Here is a 22,570-nt window from a genome sequence, read left to right on the forward strand (position 1 = left end):
ACTATTTGACACCACACAAACTCAATGTTCTGATAATAATAATGGTACAGTTGTAACACTGTGCTTCTCACTTTGTAAAAGCCAGAGGTAAATGTAATTAACCTTGCACACTTCTCCCTTTCTTCTCCCTTTCTGTTCCCTGCTGGTCTTCTTTAATGTTATGCCACTTTGTCCGTTGGCTGAAATGGCACTTGATGGAGGACACATTTAATAGTTCTGTTTTTTTCCTGTCGATGCCTTGTGTCAGGCACATGACTGCTCTGTGTACTTTCTAACGCCTAGTGATTGTCACATTAAAGATTGAGTAAACCAGATAGCCGCTGCACTTGTGGTAAAAACGTTTCAGTCTTTGCAGTATTGTGTGGTAAAGCCAGATGTGTTACTTGTAAATTATAAATTGTAAATTATTTAAAAAAAAAAAAAAAATAAGCATGCAGATAATCAGAAAAAAAATCTTACACCTAAAAGCTAGTATTCAGATTCCTCTTAAAAATGAAAGATAAACTCACAGCAGATATCAACAAAACAATGATGATGAGGTCAAGCATTTATTACTACTGCAATTTTTTAATTGCATTTAAGGTGTACAGGAAAGAAAATGACCTTGTCTTCTGCTTCTCCTTCAAGGTCTGTCTTCAGACTGGAGTCAGGGGAATGACTGTTCTGTTTTTCTATCAACTGCAGTGATGGAAAAAGTGAGGATAACAGCTGCCTGACATGGCTGTGTAATTCTCAGAATTGCTAACTCAATGTACACACTTGGATATTAGTCACCGGAGACCAATAGTCACACTATTCTAGAGTGAAAATTTGACATGTATACAGCTGTCCCCCTGGCATTGTTCATCAATCGGCCATGGTGGATTGAGGAACGAATGGTCAGACGCTCACTTGTCCTTCCCTCTCCAAAGAACAGACCTGTTCTGTGTGTACACAGTTTCATCTGTTACTAGAATGATCATGTTTCCAATGACAATCCTGACACCCATCAGATGTGTACAAGGCTTACAATTTTAAGTAAGTAACTGCATTTAATACTGTGTTTTAGTGTTTGCCTATTTCATTCATCATTTTAGTTTGTGCCACAAAATAATGGGGAGTGTATACTTTGTGGATTGCAGAGTTAATGGGCTAATTGGATCACTGTAGAGGTGATGGTGTCATGAAGCAGTGGCTTTCAGCTGCAGACTAGTGGCCAGGTTACAGGCTGACTGCAGTGGGTCATTCTAACAATAAAAAGGGTTAAGGACATATAATAATATAAAATAGGAAAGTTTCTCAATGTAATAAATGTTGTCTACAGAGAATTGGAGAAGATGCTGCAACAAAGACAAAATCATGCCAGACCAGCAGCAGTGGAACATGTACTATCTCATCACGGGGTGCAGCGTCCGCACATTCCCATCCTGTTAGAGAAACCCTGCCCAGGTATCAGGTAATGGAAAATTTCTCATTGGATTTTGTGTTTATAGGAGGGGGGTGCCTGGTAGTACCTGGTAATATAGATCTTCTTAAAGATGTATTGCTTTTTTAGCATGGACATGGAGGGTAATTAAAATTAAATAATAAAAAAGCAAGTGTATTTTTACACTTGTTTTGAATATCCTTTATGCAATAACATACATGGACATAAAGGCACAAAATGTACCCAGTCATGGTAAAAATTAAATTTGCTTAGGGCGATCAAGCTGGATCCAGGCTTTTCTTGGAATGCTGTCATTGTATGACTCATTATATATATATATATATATTTTTTACACCTTTTGCAGTACGTATTTATTCATGTGATACACATAACATCAACTTCTAAGAACAACACCCAGTTTATTATATACTAAATGTGTATTATTCATCAATATTTCGGACTGAAATTGGAACGCTAGCATTATGATGATCCTTAATGTTAAAGTGGATTTGTGTAAATATATAGAGGGGAGGTGTAGTGTTGAGGGAAAGTGTGTTTTTTTTTTTTTTTTTGGAACATTTTTGTTTGTTTACTTTTTGTTTTTTTTAGGTGAAAAAATGTTAATCCTTTAGTACTGCTTTTCTCAAACTTTTTAACTTGGGGGGTGGCTATAATGCAGCGCTGTACATTAAATAGTGGTTGCAAATGACAGACAGACATTGACCATGACACAGGAGGAGGAGAGGACCCTACCCCGAAGAGCTTACAATCTAAAATCCTTAAAATAACTTTGGGTTGCCAGTGAAGCCCCTGCCAATATTTATCACCAAATAATATTACATGGCCTTGGAGCAATGCCTCTAACATTGTTGGCCAATGAGAAAAATGTCATCCTTACAGATACCCAAATAGATCATGGTTTCATTGGTAACTGACCTGAGTGGCACCAATTGCTCATTGGTCAAGGAGACCCTATAACCCATAACCCCTGGAGGAACCCAGGGTAAATAAAAAACATTGAATTAGTAAGTCAAAGCTGTCCTGTATCCTCTGCATACATCCTGTGTTATTTTAAATAATTGGCCTTTATACTGTAGTGGTACAAGGATGGAGTAGTTTACCAAATGATGATGGGCAGGAGTGACACTACTCTGTGACTTAAAGGTTGAGCGCTTTTATAAAGTTAAAACCTTCATGTATTAGTTTGCTGTTACATAAAGTTTAAGTGATTACCCCATTAAAATTTAAATTGTATCCCAACATTTGTTTGGTTCTATTATTGCTGCTTTATTTACCCTTGTGCTTACTGATTTAATTCTTCACTTCTGTTTTAACTTATTTTTATCTCAATACAGTATTCCAAACCAGCTTCAGACGTGAACATGCTGGGAGAAATGATGTTTGGCTCTGTCGCAATGAGTTACAAAGGTTCAACATTAAAAATTCATCTAATTCGGTAGGTTTATTTCAGCTTCAACTACTATTACTTTCAAATGTTCCTATTTTATATTTTGAGTCAGTCATGGTGAGATAGCGTTGAATCCATGCACTACAATAAAATGTTTTCTTGGGAAATCTACACATGTGCAAGCTGTTTTTTACTGTATACTGATGGCTGGCTCCCAACCAGTGGGTGGATTACCTTTTACTTTCATATCTTGATTTTTTTTTTTTCCCTATTACATGGATGGTGACTGTGTTGTACAGTCACTGAGTCATTAGTAAATATTGTGTGTTTCCGTGACCACACGGGCGTTGCTCAGGCCTCAAATGGCCATGTAATTGTAGGTTATATCACTTTCAGTGTTTCCACAATGCCTGCATCCATTAATATCAATACATTTAGTTTTTTTTGTATTTGTCTTTCTCTTATAACCCATACCTATTTAAAATGGACAATAATTTCAACTATGCAGTCAGAGATTGCTTTGTGCCTAATGTCTTCATTCCCTATTGTTACTGACAAAAATGTAACCGAAAAACATATTGTCTCTCTTAACAGATGCCCCATTCAGCTGATGATCAGTAAAGTGTTCTCTGCCAAAGTGGGAGGTTTCAGCGGCAGCACGACTACGTAAGGCTTACCATTTTTTGATGGCTGGTATGATGTAGTACAGTAGTAATATAGGGTTTTAATGTACTATATCTTCTGAAAATTGAAGAATGGGAAAACAATTGATTGGTCAAGGTTTATGCAGCATAAACGACTTTGTACAGTTACCCTTCAAAAAGATCCCCTTTAATCCTATATTGCTGTGTCTTTACGTCACAGAGATTTTCACTGTGTGCTATGAGACGGGGGTCATGCCACACAAAAGTTGACTTTAGAGACCTAGATACTTTTGACTGAATTGTCCTCTTACAGGACAGTAGTCTCTATATGAGACTATATTTATGGTGCATGAATTTGCTGATTATTATTTTTTCTGTTCTTATTTCTAATTTTTTGTCTGCTCTGTTCAGGCTGCAGGACAGTCTAGAAAACATCAGTCATGATGGCACCGTCAAACTAAGTGCAAGCCAGAATGGACAAGGATCGTGTGGATCTAATCTAGGTAAAAAAATTTTTCATATGTGTAATTTTCACTAGTTGTATATCTGAAAGATTTTGCACCACCTTAGGCAAGATTATAGGATTATATGTATTTGAGCCCAAAAATCGACTTATTGTGTAAATCTTAGCTGCGTGGACTCTTCGCATGTTTAAATCTGTAGCTCACGTTATGAAACCACAACACTTAAGCCAATCTGTAAATGACAGATACCACTATGTTTTATTAGTACGCTCTTCTGAGTCATTCAGCTATCAGTTTGGATGCCACAATGTGTTATTCAAGCCATTGTTTTATTCGGTACATAATGTATTCTGGTGAAATTTGGTTTCCTGGCACAAGAAAAATTCTTACTTCAGATGGTATTTTACACAAAACTCCACAAACAAATTGTTCTTACCCACTTACTTTCATCATACATACCCCATAAATGCGCAAAATCTTATCTGATTTTGGAACTGGGAAATGTAAATTGCCTGGAAAATAAACTAGTTCTAAGTTCGGGTTCGCTAATTCTCTAATTTTTTATGTAAATACCATAGTTCCCTTTCTGTCATTTTATTTTGAGATGCTTTAATCCCCAGTCTGTAACTAGTTTCAATCCTGAGACCTTTCTCTTGTTTTGTTCAATGTGTTTTATGTTTGTTTCTTTGTTTTTGTACTTTTGTCTTTTAAAACGTTTGCCTCCACTCCATTTTAGGTATTTTACAGATGTGTGGTAGCAAACTGTTGCCCTCCATGTTTGAAGCACGCCCACTCCGGCTCATTCGGAGTGCCTCTTTCTTTGCAGGTTTGTGTGGAATGCTAAGTACTGTGGAAGCCACACACACCACAGCCTGAGTGATCTGAATCCACAAAACCATACTTTCACAATTACATTGGGTCTTACTAGTGTTTTTTTTTTTTTCCCCTATCACATGGGTGACGCAACATCCTGCTTTGTGTACCCATTTTCCCTTTCCATCTACCTGTTGTAAACTGTGGTAAAATCTGTTATTTTGAACTTAATTATTTAGATCATGTACTATTCATTGCTCATAAAACAGAACTGTTTTCCATACTTTTATTTATTATATCATTCATTCTGTCCTGTACAGTTCACAGATGCATTTTTATGTTTTGTTTTTCAAATGTTATTTTGTTGATCTTGTATGACCCTTTGTAATTCTGTAAGAATTTATGGTTTTATTTGATTTTAATTTTAAAGGGTGCAAAATGCGTTTAAAAATTCTAATGAACTAACTTTTAGAGTGGGCCTATCAATTGTCCACCCATAAAAGCAACTATGTAGTAATGCAGCACTGTTAATTAATGTTAAAGGAGAACTCCAGGAAAAGTGCACAATCCTGTAAAGTAAAACATGTTTCAACTGTGCAAAATAAAAGCTGGTGAATAAGAAGTTTTTTCAGCTACATGATTATATGAAGTTTACATATTACCTTGTTTACTAACAATCACTTTGCATGATTATGGTGATTGCTTTAGTTTACAATAGGGGTAGAAAAAAAACTGATATGAATATAATATGATTTTACAGTCGTTTACAGAGTATTTCCTGTTAGTTCTCCTTTAATACAAAGATTTGTTTCCTATTCATATACATCTTGATTAGTAACGGTGTTGGAGGTCTGTTTGCTAACAGTGATGACTTCTTTAATGGAATCTTCTTTAAAATATTAGCCACATCTCAAATTATTCCTCCTTTTCCATGAAGGGCCTGCTTTAAATACCTAGTGGGGCATTTGACATTTCAAACTGGAGCTTAGCACAGAAAATCAACCTTGATGGCTTATACTATATTGTGCGGGGCTCAACAAGCCACAAAATGTACGTTTGTTTACTGCTCCTAAGAAACCTTTGCCATTCTGATTACAGTATTGTAACAGTGTTGGCATTTGTATTCCTTCCACAACCTGAGATGGTGAAATAGTGTACAACTGTTCCTGTGACATAAATAAACAGCAGGTGATATTTGTGGATGTGAAATGCACTTTTCTAATTATGCATGAATATTGGTGGAGGTGCTGGCTTTATTGATGGCTTGATGGTGACCTGGCTTGGAATTAACAGATTCTGCAGTTCTTCCTTTATTACCCTGACAAAAGTATGGAGTAAATACCATTAAAAGGTATAACTTGTATTATTGGTTCACCAGCCCCAACCCACAAAAAATGGACAGAATATGGGGTTTAAAATTCTCGTGTTGGATGAAGACATGTTTAGTTAAAAAAGCAATGCAGCTGAATTTGTGAAAGTATGATGCCAAGAGTAAATACATGCCTTAACTCCCAGCATTTATTGAAATTATCCATTTAGAAGCTAACATCTGGATGGCCTGGATCATATATATTATTCCTAAATAAACCCAGAATATGATTGAACTGCTTCAGGTTGTCATTATTGGTATAAAAAGGGCATGGGACCACACTGTGTATTATTATAAGGTGTTAATAGTAAAACTGTTTGGCATCAACTTCACACTGCAGTAAAGACCCGGTGTATAACAAGACAAAAATCGGGAGGGCAGAATAGACAGGTATGCTATGGGGAAGCTAGCAATGACTGACGTACCAGGAAGATCCACATTAGGAATATTTACAAAAACCCTACCTGTGCTCAATTTAGGAACCTAGGCACATTTTAATTGTTTTCTTCTCTCTGCAGCCCACAGCACACCAGTGGATATGCCCAGCAGAGGTCACAATGAAGATAAGGACAGCGGCATTGCAAGATCAGGTATCTTCACTTATGGCCAGGAAAATGTACCTGTATTTCAACCCTGATAATCCTTAACTTTTGTTCAGTTACTTTACACCAGTGATCTATATTGGCATATACCTGCATTTATGCACACCTTCATTCTTCCAAGAACGGATTTATAGTTTTCTTGGACATTTACCATCAGGCATACAATTTTCTTATTTTGTAGTGTAAAACCTGTCCTCTAAAAACGTACCATACCTAGTGTTGAGATAAAGCACTGGAGAAGATCCATAAGCCAAACAGACAATGCTCCTGTCAATAATGTAACATTCTGATTTAATTGTGGTACCTCTTATCTTATTTTACTAATTTATAACTTTTGGATATTGTTGGCTTTGATTTGCTGTGTAGTGTTTGCTACGTTAGTCATGTTCTGTCTTAGGTTGGGTTAGTTTCTGCAGTATAGCTGTTCTGTCATATTTTTTTTAAAGGGTACAAAAATCCTAAAGATTTAGTTATAGGGTAACTTAGATTGCAAGTGTGCATGCATTAACCTTGATTTATAGTTGGTGTGTCCATCACTATATTATTCTTAATTAAGAACCTTGTACACAGAGGTTAAATTATTTCTGCTTTAACAGTTGTATAGACTGTAACAGTTGTTTCTTTTTGTCTTGACCTTTTTTCTCTTAGCATCTCTAAGTAGTCTTCTGATTACCCCTCTTCCTTCACCAAGCACATCATATTCAAGTAACTATGCGAGCAGCTATCAGCGGCGATTATTGAGGAGTCAGACCACCAGTCTAGAAAATGGGGTCTTTCCACGGTGGTAAGTTCTTTTTTTCTTTTTTTATTCAAATTTTTGTCCATGCTTTGCGGTCAATACATTGGCTAACTTAAAGGTAAATTCTACTGTAATATCCTGTGAATTTGGTTTGCAGGTCAACTGAAGAGACATTCAGTATGTCCGATGAGAGTTATAGTTCAAACCCAGCAATGATTGGACGGAAGAAGATTGCAATCAGCATTATCTTTTCTTTGTCGGAAGAGGAGGAAGCACAAAGGAATTTCCAGGACTTCTTTTTCTCCCACTTTCCTTTGTTTGAATCTCACATAAACAAACTGAAGTCCTCTATAGAAAAGGTAATACACCTAACCCTTATCCTTTAATGCATAGGTCTAGGATTCAGACATTCATTGGCATAGCAGTGGAAAAATTATAACTCGCTCATTTTTGTTTGGGATTGTTCAGCATTTTTTCCCATCTGAGTATGAGCCTGTAACAATAATCCCTTCCTCCAATTTGATACCTATGGATTTTAGCCCCCACATCTATTTTAACTTAATAGTGCATATCATATTTCAGGCCATTTTTCTGATGATTTTTGTCTTGTAAAGATTACTTTAATACGATCAATAGTAGAAACATAGCCAGACTTGAAAGTTCTCAAACAAAATTAAAATAAGTTAAAATTAACAGAAAAATGTTTACTTTAGGTGCGAGGTATTCCTCCAGGACCACAAAAAAGCTGTGTGTATCTGCAGTGATTCATATACAAGACAATGTAGTAAATTGCTTTTATATTTTCCTTTTAAATTCTTCAGGCTATGATCTCATGCAGGAAGATTACCGAATCAAGTCAGAGGGTGCAAGTCTATCTCGGTCAGATTATGGATGCCTTGAGACAGTTTAGGTATGTTTTTAGAGAAATGGTATGAAGCTGCTATAACTGTAATGTTCATCCTGTAAAATCTATTATAATTGTGTTGGTGCAGCTTCAACAAAACTAACCAGAATACATTTATGACCTAGCTTTGGCATAATCTTTATAGTTATCTATTTGTGTAAAATGTTTTGTTTCCTGAAAATGTTTGTATGAATTCTTTTATTTAGTTACACCATATAATTAGGTAATATTATTGCAGCAACACCCAGTCCAGAATAAGGAACTGTGAATTTGTTGTCCAGAATTCACTGCTTTTGGGCACTTCTGCCAAATCTAGGCTCCCAGGTAGTGATAAACATACAGCAAGGATGGCAAGCCATAGATGTTGTGCTTTAACACACGCTGTTTTTTGTAGGACCTAGATGGCCAATAGAAAAGAGATGAGTAATAGAAATTGTCACTTTGTGCTAAATGTATACTTTGTAATTCCTTCAATTTAAAACTGCTGATAAAGTTTTAAAATGTATTTTTAGGGAGACTATCTGGAATCTGTACTGTGCCCCTCGAATTGCTGAACCCGTGTGGCTTACCATGATGTCCAACAATACTGAGAAAAGTCAGCTGTGCCAGCATTTCCTAAAAGAGCTCTCCTTCCTAATTGAGCAACTTAACAAAAACCAGTAAGTTCATCTGTTCCTCTGTTTGTTTGTAAATGCATGTATGCACAGCAAATAGTGAAATTGGTCTTTGTGCTTTGGTGCACACACACACACACACACACACTTGTTATATAAGGCATTATTTTGCAAAATGTGTAAACTGGCCATAACACTTTGTTTAGCAACTGATGCCAAGCAGTTTTGTAGTCAGGTGGTGTACTTTTTTTCCTATTAAAGACAGGCAAGACGGGCATATAAATATACCATAAGACCTCGCCCACCCATATCTAGAAATGTAGTTTGCCTAATATCTACTGTACTTATTATACTTGTTGTTTGTACTGAGGTATACTATAGTTGTACTATTAAAAAAGAGGTGTATATACAAATATATCTACATGGTATAGAAGAGCAAAATGTTTACATGAAACTACTGTAAGCTGCATATTTGTTTTTCTGTATTTTTCTTTTCAAAAGTGCAAGTTTGTAGTGGAAAGTTCTCCAGTTTTTTTTCTTCTAGTATACTTCTAAAATGATTGTGTTCCTTGCAGGTGTTTAGTTTTTCTTGGCCTCTTAGCCTTATAAGACGTAATGTGCATGCTGCAGTTTATTTTATTATAGAATAATATTATATTATTCATCTAATGTGGATAAACAAAAAAAAGCTCTTTGAATTCTCAGGTTTTTTGCAGCCCTTCTCACTGCAGTTTTGACTTACCACTTGGCATGGGTTCCTACAGTGATGCCAAATGATCACCCTCCTATAAAGTCTTTTAGTGAAAAGCACACCTCTCAGTCCGTTAGTCTGCTGGCAAAGTCACATCCATATAATCCTTTGTGGGCACAACTTGGTGAGTAACTTGGCGCTTTCTTTAAAGACAGAAGGTGTGTGTGTGTGTGTATATGTGTGATATATATAGTGTGTGTGTGTGTGTAAAATATAATATAAGTATGTAATAATGATATTTCATTTTTTTTCTTTCTATAGGAGACCTTTATGGGGCTATTGGATCACCAGTTAGAATGACTCGCACTGTCGTGGTTGGGAAACGCAAGGACTTGGTCCAACGCATTCTCTATATCCTCACTTATTTCATCCGATGCTCAGAACTGCAGGAAAATTATTTAGTTCGTGATAGGGTCTTGAAGAGAGGTGAACAGGTGGTACAAGGCAGCAATGTCACAACCTCCCTGGAGAAGGGAGAAGTGGAAGAATCAGAATATGTGTTTGTGTCTCTTAACAATGAATCTGCTCTTGTCTCCCCATCACCACCTGCTAAATCAAGCACTACATCGCCTTTAAAATCTAGTGAATCTGAGGCCTTGGACATTTCATTAAAGAAAGTAATCAGCAGAGAGCCTTCTCTTCAAGAAGAAAATGGCTACCAGGCACCTTCAGGAATAAATAACAGAGAATCTGCTTCAGCTCATGTTGATTGTTGCAGAGAAAATACAACATTAATTAAAGAAGCCAAAGTGGAAACTTTGGTTTCGGTTACAAGAACTCCTGTCTATAATACTGAAGACCTAATAACGCAGCAGCCTATAACATCCCAAGCTAAAGGCCAGTACTGGGCCAGCCAATATAGTAAACATAGGGATGCTTCTGTACAACTATCAGACAGTGCAAAGGAAATTCTATGTGCTGATAGAGGTGGCGAAACGTCCCCACCTGAGAAGGTGACATTTAAGATGGGCTCTTCACCCTCCCCAGACTCTGACTTGGAGCTGTGCAGAAAAAAGCTCGAGGGAGATGTTCAGTCAATGCAGTTTAACTCATCACCATCATCTGCAGCTAATCACCTGAACACTTTGCTCCAAAAAAAGATTTTGTGCTCAAGGATTCCATCCTGTGAGGAAGGGTCTAGTATATTTGATGAATATTTTGTCGAGGGCAACAGTATTGAAACAAACACTGTAGACAGCCTTCCTTCTCACCCTTTGCCATCAGAAAAATGTTTTACTTCTAGTGATCTATCTGCAGCTAACTGTACAGTTACAATAATGCCTGGTATGGACTCTGGGATAAGTCAGGTAGTCTCTCTAGATGTCCCCTGTGGGGATCGAGGCAGAAGGACTGAAGTTAGGGCAGAGGGGGACATTCCAAGGAATGAAAGCTGTGACAGTGCTCTTGGGCAGAGTGATGAAGAAGCAAACATTGGCCACGTCATTTCAGAAAATTGGGACCATAGTGAACATGAAGAAGTGGAACTTCCACTGCCTAGGTGAGAGTGGTGTGTCTGTTTTTTGTTTTGTTTTTGTTTCATGTATTAGGAAGAATAATAACTTCATAGTTACAGAGACTTTAGAATTGATGGGGTCATTGTATGGTGCAAACGACTTTGCTATGTATGTTGGCCTAATTTGACTTTTTTGCTCGTCATAGGTCGGATATCATCAGCAGCTCAAGTGTGAAGAACTTTGGGAGGTCTCTGTTTGGAGGTTACTGCTCCACATACATGCCAGACATGGTGCTTCATGGGATTGCCAGTGCTGAGAAACTGAAGCAGTGCCTCACAGCCAGCCTGGCTCATGCCACAATTGTATGTTCTGTTCAAACAGTAAATTGTATTATAAGTGGCTTATTTGACTTTAGTTTTTTGCATGCAATTCTTACAAGCCAGATGGGGTCTTGACCTTTTGTAGGCTGAGTAGTGTGTGTGTGTGTGTAAAATATAATATAAGTATGTAATAATGATATTTCATTTTTTTTCTTTCTATAGGAGACCTTTATGGGGCTATTGGATCACCAGTTAGAATGACTCGCACTGTCGTGGTTGGGAAACGCAAGGACTTGGTCCAACGCATTCTCTATATCCTCACTTATTTCATCCGATGCTCAGAACTGCAGGAAAATTATTTAGTTCGTGATAGGGTCTTGAAGAGAGGTGAACAGGTGGTACAAGGCAGCAATGTCACAACCTCCCTGGAGAAGGGAGAAGTGGAAGAATCAGAATATGTGTTTGTGTCTCTTAACAATGAATCTGCTCTTGTCTCCCCATCACCACCTGCTAAATCAAGCACTACATCGCCTTTAAAATCTAGTGAATCTGAGGCCTTGGACATTTCATTAAAGAAAGTAATCAGCAGAGAGCCTTCTCTTCAAGAAGAAAATGGCTACCAGGCACCTTCAGGAATAAATAACAGAGAATCTGCTTCAGCTCATGTTGATTGTTGCAGAGAAAATACAACATTAATTAAAGAAGCCAAAGTGGAAACTTTGGTTTCGGTTACAAGAACTCCTGTCTATAATACTGAAGACCTAATAACGCAGCAGCCTATAACATCCCAAGCTAAAGGCCAGTACTGGGCCAGCCAATATAGTAAACATAGGGATGCTTCTGTACAACTATCAGACAGTGCAAAGGAAATTCTATGTGCTGATAGAGGTGGCGAAACGTCCCCACCTGAGAAGGTGACATTTAAGATGGGCTCTTCACCCTCCCCAGACTCTGACTTGGAGCTGTGCAGAAAAAAGCTCGAGGGAGATGTTCAGTCAATGCAGTTTAACTCATCACCATCATCTGCAGCTAATCACCTGAACACTTTGCTCCAAAAAAAGATTTTGTGCTCAAGGATTCCATCCTGTGAGGAAGGGTCTAGTATATTTGATGAATATTTTGTCGAGGGCAACAGTATTGAAACAAACACTGTAGACAGCCTTCCTTCTCACCCTTTGCCATCAGAAAAATGTTTTACTTCTAGTGATCTATCTGCAGCTAACTGTACAGTTACAATAATGCCTGGTATGGACTCTGGGATAAGTCAGGTAGTCTCTCTAGATGTCCCCTGTGGGGATCGAGGCAGAAGGACTGAAGTTAGGGCAGAGGGGGACATTCCAAGGAATGAAAGCTGTGACAGTGCTCTTGGGCAGAGTGATGAAGAAGCAAACATTGGCCACGTCATTTCAGAAAATTGGGACCATAGTGAACATGAAGAAGTGGAACTTCCACTGCCTAGGTGAGAGTGGTGTGTCTGTTTTTTGTTTTGTTTTTGTTTCATGTATTAGGAAGAATAATAACTTCATAGTTACAGAGACTTTAGAATTGATGGGGTCATTGTATGGTGCAAACGACTTTGCTATGTATGTTGGCCTAATTTGACTTTTTTGCTCGTCATAGGTCGGATATCATCAGCAGCTCAAGTGTGAAGAACTTTGGGAGGTCTCTGTTTGGAGGTTACTGCTCCACATACATGCCAGACATGGTGCTTCATGGGATTGCCAGTGCTGAGAAACTGAAGCAGTGCCTCACAGCCAGCCTGGCTCATGCCACAATTGTATGTTCTGTTCAAACAGTAAATTGTATTATAAGTGGCTTATTTGACTTTAGTTTTTTGCATGCAATTCTTACAAGCCAGATGGGGTCTTGACCTTTTGTAGGCTGAGTACCAAGAAAGGTACTTTGCACAAAATCAGTAGCTGAAGATATGAAGATTTATAGATGTTACAGATGATGCTTATTCAAAAATCTCTAGCTTTGATTTGTGAACTATATACCTGAAGCCAATTTTTTTTTTTTACTATTTTGAATAGAGTTGGATAAAACCCGCTGTCAGCATTTTATCTCCCCATATGTCACATTTAGGGAGGTTTCCTGTTTTTTTATTTATTTATTTATTTTTTTCATAAGAAAATAGGAATGGGGGGGGGGGGGTTGAGAGAATGCATTTTAGTTTGACTTCATTGTAGCTTTTGACACAGTGGGGAAGAGTTTTACCTCTGTCAGTTGTATGTGCTGTTTCTGTAGCCATTAGTAAGATTTCTTAATTTCCTTCTTTACGGTTTCTGTCCCTGTTGGGTAGATCTGCTCACTTCCTATATGGCCAATATAGGATGGAAAATGAGGTTACGGTTTCCCAAAAAGGATGATGGATGCAGACGTCATAAAAAGCACGAGGGGCATGTTCCTCCTTCGTTCTACTGAGAACCAGTTATTTTTTTTTTTTTTTCTGAAGATAATTCTGAAGACTTTAATTGATAAAACTTTGACCGCAGTATAATCATGTGTTGTTTGGGTTATGTAAACAGGTGTTTTAAAGATTAGTGTTTCACATTATCAAAAAAAGTGTTTTGTTTTTATTACCTATACATCAATAAGGTGTCTATAATAATAATATAACTATTTTTTTACATTTTTTAGCACCCCGTGTTGGATGAACCTCTTGCAGAAGCAGTGTGTATTGTAGCAGATACTGATCGAATGAGCGTCCAGGTTGTCAGCAGCCAGAAAACGATTGTGGATAACACTAAACTTGGCACAGATGTCTTGGTGTCCAATCAAGTGTGCAGCCTACTTCAGACCATTTTAAGTCTGTATAAACTCAAAACTCCACCTATATTTGTAAGTATGAAACCATTTTGTTAGCTTTTTTTCCCCAGTTGTTGCTGCAAAACCAGAATATTTTGACTATCTCTGCCCATTCATATGTTCATGTATGAGCTCTTGCAATCTGCAAGAAAATGTCAGTTTACACTTTGGACTCAAAGCTGAACCCTAGGCAGGCGGCTAACTTGCCTAAAGGCTTTACATGTCTGCCTTTCATCTTAAGATTTACACAGGTATGTGTAAAGCAAACAGCATATTTCTGTTTGCCAGGAAAGAGAACCTGATCTTCTTTAGAGTTGTAAAATGTGCAAATACAGGATCTAGAAAAATAAATGGCCACTTTTTGTCCAAAAGTGGTTAGGAACTGGTTTAAGAGCACATGTTGATAATACATATACTTTAAAATTCAATCTCTGAAAAGGCTTTAGGTTTACAGTCTAGATTCCTGCTGTAAAACCATTTTAGAAAACCTTTGAATATCCTTTGGTGTCCGAGGCCAAGTAATATCTTCGGAGCTGCTTCATTAATGGCTGCTTAGTGTTTGTATGTCTAATGTTTTTTTTTTTTTTTTCTTTATTCTTGTTTAATTTTCTACAGTGTGTGATGTATCTAGAAAACAAACTACAAGAGTTGTATTTCAAGAGTAAAATGTTGTCAGAGTATTTGAGGGGACACAAAAGAGTCCATGTAAAAGAGCTTGGGGTTGTCTTGGGGTGAGTAGCACTTTCAAAATATTTTTTAAATACCATTGTTTACTCCATTAAATGTAATCTGTTCTTGAGATTCAAACATCCTGATTATTATATGGTAGAATGAGTGTTTAGAAGAACCACACATTTTGAAATCTACAAAATAAAACTAATTTTGCATTTAGTGTCGATGCACCACGTATAGGATTTCAACATTTGTGATTTATAAACTTTTAACTGTGCATATAATAAGTCTTCATAATCTGAAGATTTATTGGCTAAGATTTTTAGTGTGTGTGTGTGTATATGTATGTATGTATGTGTGTGTGTATGTATATGTGTGTATATGTATCTGTATGTGTATGTGTCCAGGTTCATGTGTGTTACATGTGGAAAGAAAATGACATCACTGAAGGTGAAGGATAGTGTACCTTACTACACAGGTATAGGTCACTGTTGAAGGTAGTCATCTTCAACAGTTATGGCTCCTCTTTGCCTAAAAGCATTTACTGAGCCAAACTGACATGTAATTGTGCACTGCTATCTGTCCAGCTTTGTTCCTATGAATTCCCAATTTATATACTTCTTCTATGAATTTGAGAACTTCTATTTATGTTTGTGTAGGGTTACTTTATGTGAAGTTGTATAAAAACACATTCTGCTATCTGTCAGTGTTAACCACTTTTTTTTTTTTTTTTGTTCAATTCAGGATTGAATCCAGTGACTTGCCTCTGCTGGCAGCGGTGGCGAGTACTCATTCACCTCACGTTGCACAAATCCTTTTATAAGCTGCATTCTACAAATGGTCATTCCTTATATTACAGAGAGAAGCAGCAGCCAATTAGAAGAAATGACAGTAAACTGTGCAGCTGTTTCTTCCTAGTATAAACTTTTCACCCCCATGTATCCTCTAGGGGACACGTTTTAAAGTTTACATGAAATGCAAGGCATTATGATGTCTTTCCTGTGGCATCACAGAAAAATTAAAGAGAAATTCAAAATTCTCAAACACTACAGCGGATTGAGTGACTCCTAATCATTGTTAGGATAATCTTCTATGGACAATGTATAGATCTTTATGTTTTCTACTGTTTTTTGCTCTTATTTGGAGCATTAGCTATTGTATTTTTTTGTGGCAGTGTTTTTATTAGGAAATGTATAGATTATAGCATGCTATAATTGTGCATATATATACTTTGCAGCAGCAGCAGAAATGGACACTCATTGTATCCTTGTTCACTACCATTGTCTTAATTCAGGGTCATAAATTTTATAATTTGATTACCATATTTCCCAGTGTCCTTATGCTGGTCACATGGACTCTGACAAGAAGGATAATCTTGCCTACACAGATGTAAATTTACATACATACACAATCTTCTTATTTTAAAGCTAGCATGGTCATTGTTCATCATCCTTTTTAGTTATTTATTGGCCTTCATTAGCGTCATTGCTTAATTATTCATCAAGAAGTGAAACCATTGGAAGAACTTGACATCCAAGTATCAGACTTATTAAAAGTGTCCTTACATGACATAATTGATGTTTTCATTGTCTTGACTCCCTGAAACGGCACAAGTTGTAAAGCAGAGCACCCATTGTCATGTGCTTTCTCCAGAACTAGCACAATTTCCAGATGTCTGACTTATTCTTTAAATTCAAGGCTCCCAGAAAGTGACAGACTAACTAGCTTGACCTGCTCACTTTTAGGTTTTCAATGGAAGCACCAGCAAATCTTTTCTGACAAGTTTTGTTTGTGGAGATTGTGACAAACTAAATTTTAAACTTTGTTAATGCAATAGAGTGTGTTTTTTGTATTGTCCTAACAGACAGGGACATCTGGTACTAGTATACATACACTTCAGCTAGTTCCCCTAGCAAATACCTAAAAGACTAGTAAACTGATGACCACAAATACCATATAGTTTTTTTTATGCAGTATGGCTTTTTATTGTCATCATAAGGTCCCTAAAAAGTTTCTCCCTTTTAGACATTTAACAGGGTATGCCATGGTTAAACAGGATAATTCTGAGCCCTAGAAAATGTAATAGTTCCAAAAGGCAATGTATTTAAACATTATTTAACAAATATTTTAAGATGTAGCAACCAACCATAAAAAATTTCTGGTCTGACTAGTAATCCTCCATATGTTTGGTTACATTGTGCCCTTTCAGTTTGTTTCATAGTGCTTTACACTTCTTGATTCATTATACATTAATAATATATCAGCTGGGAGAACCTTGAGAAGGACACAGCCCAATGTTTCATAAATACATTTGAGAACAGTATTTGATTGCTGTACTTCTTGATAACTCCTGTTTTGTGAACCATTTTAACAGCCTGTTCATTTATGAATTCTTTTTAATTAATTGTGGAAGTTCTTACATAGGTTTGGTAGGTGGAATGTGAGAGGCTTACCTATTCTCTATTGTGATATATAAAATGTTTTTTTGCAGATATTGTTGTAAACTTAATGTAAAACACATCTTCACCCAAAACTTTAATAAGGCAATAGATTTCTTTATTGGTCTTTTTGGGACCCTGGCAAGGAGATCTCTCTGTATCCCCAGCATGACTGTAAATTAGTGCCGTTTACTGTTTTTTGTATTCCTATAATACTGCTACAAGGTGACTGGTGTAATATTTCTGTGCACTACACCATTTGGATTTTTCATAGGAATATGCTAAGAAGGTATTAGGGCCAATTACCTTTCTTTTGTAGAATTTGGCTTACCTTAATTTGTAGAAAAGTGAGCCGATCTCACTAAGGTCAGTAACAGACCTAGGAGACTGTTGTCTCTGTCTTGCTGCTCAGAAAGCATTTATGTAGTGCTTTAGCATAACAGTCCAAAAAAAAAAAAATTCAAGGAAGGTAAAGTTTGGCAGCTCCTAGATTAATCTGATGAGAAGTTTATTCTTGAATGGGCACTGATCTGCAAGCCCATGACATTCCTGGCTCTGGTTCAGGGTACCCTAAAACACTAGTTACTTGGGGGAAAAAGCTACAAACAAAATGATAAAATAATGTAGAAAGTTTTGCCTGAGGGAGAGGCTTCCATTCCTTTTTCACAAGATACTTCCAAAAACGACTTAACATTTTGGGCCTGTTTATGGAAACCAGTCTGATTCTGGTAACGCATTCTGCTTTGCAGTGAAGAACTGATAGAAGCCATGCTTTGGTTCTATGTGTATTTTAGATTACTTTAGGCAATTTCTTTTTTATTAAGATGTATGTTGGTCAGTTTGTAAAGTGTGAATGTTAGGTGATCATACAACTGAACTCCGGGCACTCAATAAAACTTACAGGAGATGGCCTAAATGGTGCTAATGCTGCTTAGGAAATAATTATTTCAAAGTTTACTTTTAAATACATTATGGAAATGCTAAACTTGTCTTTGAAAATTCCTTTGTGAAGACTGCCTCTGCATTGGACAGGCCACGTGACTACGTCCTTCAGAATCGAGAGCTGCAAGTGTTCCTGACTGTGGGGTGGGTGGTTGGGGAGAGATATCGGATACTTACTTTGTGTAGGAGAAAGAGCAATCACCCAGCTGGCACTTCCTACAGAAAAAGGACAAATGTACTAATTTTGCTCAGCACGTAGGCTGCTTAAAGAATTAACCATTCCAAATATGCTGGACAAGATCATTGCAGCCAATGGACTAATTTATAGTGCTTTATTGATTAATTTATGACATTTTCTGGAACTAGTTCTTTGGTGGAATAAGATATTCAGCATTGTTTAATTTTTGCAGCAAAATATTTTAAGGTGCAATAGAACATTTTATATAAGCTTGCCGAGTCTGACCATACACCGTCACAATAATTCTATCGGGCCTGAAATGATGCTGTATGCAATGCACTAGCTCATCGCAACCAATCAGTTAAATCCTTAGGAGTTTATAAACCTACGTCAATGCTAGATGTGTTCATAGAACACTAATTTTCAGACCTTAGTCACTGTCTTCTCTTCACGTTACTACCTCAATTGTTAGGACTGTGACTTTTTGTAAGTCTTACTTTTCATTAAAATGTGGATTTGCATTGTACAGTTGTTAGTGGAGTGATTAGACCAGAAAATGTTCAAATGTGTCACACAATTGACTTTACTGTGTTGTGTAAGTTGGGTAGGTACACTACACTAGATATTATTTTTTACACTATATTGAAGCCAGATTACACTGAATTCTGGAATTTTATTTTGTAATGCTGCTTAATTTAGAAGTATATTTTTGGTACAGAGTGAACATAACCCCATCTGGTCAGCTTCTTCTTGGGTGTTAATGGAAGACAGTCTTACTGTATGTATGAGTATGCTGTCTACATATCAGGAGACATTGTTGACATGTGATTGTGTGTGTGTGTTTGAGAGTCTCCTAAGTAGATAGGATCTGCACTGTATCTTATTCACTGAACAGTTGTCAGTTGAATTTGGGGGATATATTCTTTAAATCTACTGTTGTATCTTTTTAAATATATTTTATGTGGAATTTGGTGCAATAAACTTGTTTTGAATACACATTTTGTGTGTATTATTTGGTCTTGTGTGTTTACTAGCCATTAAACAAACAAACAAAAAAAACGCATAACATTGTTCTCACTTGCAGAAATTTGCAATAGTGACCTTTTCAGCAAAGGATTGGTATGAGTGTCTGAAATTTTCTCAGAACAGTGTAAGTTTGGCTAACAAGTAAATGAACCTGTGTTTGGACTTCATCATTTCTTAGTGAAGATATTCTAGTAACAATGGAGAGTATATATTGCAACTTGTGGAGGACACTTTGGCAAATACACACTGCAGATACCTGGTATGGTATTCATTTGTACTAAATGATAAACTTAAGTTCACTTTTACTTCAAATTTCTGTACCTTGATCTCATTGCTCTGTAAGATAAAAAAAAAAATTAAAGTTTTCTGAAAGAGTATAGATTTCACTTGCATGCTTGTAAAGAGCCTCTCAAGTGCCACAGACAGCCAAACAAATAGCACTTGAGACAAATAGTTATGCTGGTCTCTGGTGAAAATCTGACCTGTACAGCAGTTCTTCAACATTGATCAGTTCTGGCAGTCTATGGTGACTGCTGTGCATTTTAGTGGAGGATGGCATAGTGGGGTTCTGCTTGTCCTCACTCTTCTCTTCATAGATTAGAACAGGCAACTGTGTGTATAGCATTCCTCTGTTCATCTGTCACTAGAAACTGACTTGGTGACCTCTTTCTGTCCTCGAATAAAAAGGTAAATCTTCTACCCCCTTAATGAGCACACAAATGGAAGAAAAAGCTCCAAACCTCTTCACTTTACCCAGATTTGAAAATTATTTTGTTGATGCCCTTGAATGTTACCAAACGTTACTGTAAGTTTTTATTTTTTTATTTCTTGGTTTGCACAGCACTGGTCACCTAGGCCATAACATATACATGCCTGTTAAGTTGAGCTTGTAAGAAGTGTTGGTAATTTATTTCCCAGGGGAGCCTTTGGAGCCACTGTATTCGATCACACTGGCAGTATGGTGTGAGGGCTGGCACATACCAGAACCCTAATCAGACAGGGTTTTATGGGTACTCTGTTTACGTTATCACATAGGTTTATGGAACTTCTGCTCTTTAAAAACATTGCAGTATCTAACAGCTACCTTCTTAATGGTGGTGTGCAAAAAATAGGGAAATTTGTTTAGAAAAGAAATGCTAAGAACAATGAGACAAATGCAGCAGCCACCATTCTTATTGCAAATCTCTCAAATTTACCAGGTTACAGGGAAGAGCTGAAAAGTTCAACCAAACAAACTGCACACGTTCCCTGGTCTTCAATCTCCATTTTTTATATAGTTATTTTTCTGTAAGTATTGCTACATCGATACCGTGTAACACAAAGATATGTTGGTTTGTTCCAAAAGAGTCTGTTCACCAACTATTATCCCGGTCATTAATGTCATTGCTGCCATCAACATTTTCGTCCTATAAAATAAAATGTCACCATATGAAGACTTTATTAATTTGTTGTCTGGCACAGATAACATTTTGACTTTTCAGAAAGATAGTCCCAGCAGTGTCGGGATCTTGCCTCACATATATATTTATATAAGAATATATAAATCATTGTGTTTAAGAAACCTCTGTCATCCCTGCAAATGGGTAAGAGTGATGCTGAATATGTCATAAGCTCACCACCCTCAAACAAGTTTAATTCTGTGAATTTTAGTAAAAGAAAATTCTCAATGGGCACCACAGGTGATTGAGCCAGGTTATCAAAGATGCAAGTTTTTTTTTTTTTTTTATTATTATTATTATATACCAAGTTAGGTTTATTCTCCAATTATAATAACAAACAATGATACTTAACACAGCTATTCCTCGTGTGTGTGTGTGTGTGTGTGTGTTTAACATACCTGCTGAAAGGTTTTCAAGGTAGGATTTGATTGTGTGCTCCTCTTATGCTGTGATGACCAGCGCCCTTTAGTGTAACAGTAATCATCATATTTATCCTGAGTCCATGCCAGTGTGGCTCTTGATCCAGGTCCTTCTGTATCCAGTATAGGTGGCAGAGGGTGCCTGCATTATAGAATAAATCCAAGGTATAATGTTTTACTAGCTAGAACTTTTTCATACTAGACACTGCTTTTGTGTCCTTACTGTATATTAATACATACAAATAGTTTGTTGTGCATGCTATAAATTATTCTGGTCTGTAGAAAAAACATGAAATATTTATTTGTTATTGAGAAAAGGTCACCACTTGGACACCTGCCTAGGCCATTGAGACGGAGGGAAAAAATACATCTATGACCGACAAAAATGAACAAGGATAGGAAATGCAAATCCTGTACCATTTACCTTATAAATTACAGATGGAAATATTAATTTTACAGCAGTACTTCTTTTAATATGGGGTACCCCCTTCTAAAATTACAATATCTACAGCTTACAGTGCATTAGTGTGGTTGTCAGTGGATACAATGTCTCCTACATTGCTGGTCAGTGGAAAGGCTGCCGGATAGCCAAAAAGATCATTGGAATCAGTGATACTGATCTGAGAGCCATAAACTGCTCAGTGCTCAAGGAACACCTAACAACCTCTGGGGGAACCCTGGTTGAGAAACACTGTATTAAAGGATTGGATGAGGTTCATATTTTACAGGAAAAGTGAAGATTTGCTGGATCTTTGGTGTCCTCTGTGTCTATATCATGCACATGTATATGATCTGTACTTACGCACTTTTATAAGATCATATTTTTGTTCCCTGGCAATCATGCTTCTAAAAAAAGGGAATATAAGTACCATGATACCTCTAAAGTGGCAAGCTAACTTCTCTGGAATAGAATATCTGTTCTTTATTTGTGACTTTTCTAACCATAACCTTTGTTTTAGAAGTAGTGGTGTGGCTGACTGACTTTCAATGCAGCCATGTATGGTCACGAACATGAAAATTTGAAGGAAAAGTGACAAATATGGTGTTTAAACAGTTACCACAGTCTATTTTGTTGTTGGTTTTTACTTACCAAAGTTACCAAATGGTTCTTTATAAATGTGGTAAAGGAAAAAAAATGGTAATAATATGTTGTTTGCCAAT

General features: G+C 36.9%; 1 protein-coding gene across 4 annotated transcripts in view; it reads left to right on the plus strand.

Annotated features, from left to right (window-relative positions):
* The window catches only part of FNIP2 (folliculin interacting protein 2), a 41,922-nt gene extending 22,873 nt beyond the window's left edge, over positions 1–19,049 (plus strand). For 2 of the 4 annotated variants that reach the window (XM_072405982.1, XM_072405981.1), the window contains exons 3-15: positions 1,304–1,435; positions 2,761–2,861; positions 3,408–3,479; positions 3,869–3,960; positions 4,658–4,747; positions 6,622–6,693; positions 7,354–7,489; positions 7,602–7,803; positions 8,266–8,354; positions 8,861–9,007; positions 9,668–9,837; positions 9,975–11,211; positions 11,373–11,634. In XM_072405982.1, the coding sequence (XP_072262083.1) occupies positions 1,304–1,435; positions 2,761–2,861; positions 3,408–3,479; positions 3,869–3,960; positions 4,658–4,747; positions 6,622–6,693; positions 7,354–7,489; positions 7,602–7,803; positions 8,266–8,354; positions 8,861–9,007; positions 9,668–9,837; positions 9,975–11,211; positions 11,373–11,622 (2,790 nt within the window). In that variant the 3' untranslated portion in view covers positions 11,623–11,634. Of the gene's footprint in view, positions 1–1,303; positions 1,436–2,760; positions 2,862–3,407; positions 3,480–3,868; positions 3,961–4,657; positions 4,748–6,621; positions 6,694–7,353; positions 7,490–7,601; positions 7,804–8,265; positions 8,355–8,860; positions 9,008–9,667; positions 9,838–9,974; positions 11,212–11,372; positions 11,635–12,642; positions 12,947–13,107; positions 13,265–14,127; positions 14,329–14,910; positions 15,027–15,711 lie in introns of those variants that run through there. The other 2 variants (XM_072405984.1, XM_072405983.1) reach the window with 2 other exon arrangements.
* The last annotated feature ends 3,521 nt before the right edge of the window (positions 19,050–22,570 follow it).

This window comes from Pyxicephalus adspersus, chromosome 3, assembly GCF_032062135.1.
Source record: "Pyxicephalus adspersus chromosome 3, UCB_Pads_2.0, whole genome shotgun sequence".
In the NCBI taxonomy this organism is placed as follows: domain Eukaryota; kingdom Metazoa; phylum Chordata; class Amphibia; order Anura; family Pyxicephalidae; genus Pyxicephalus; species Pyxicephalus adspersus.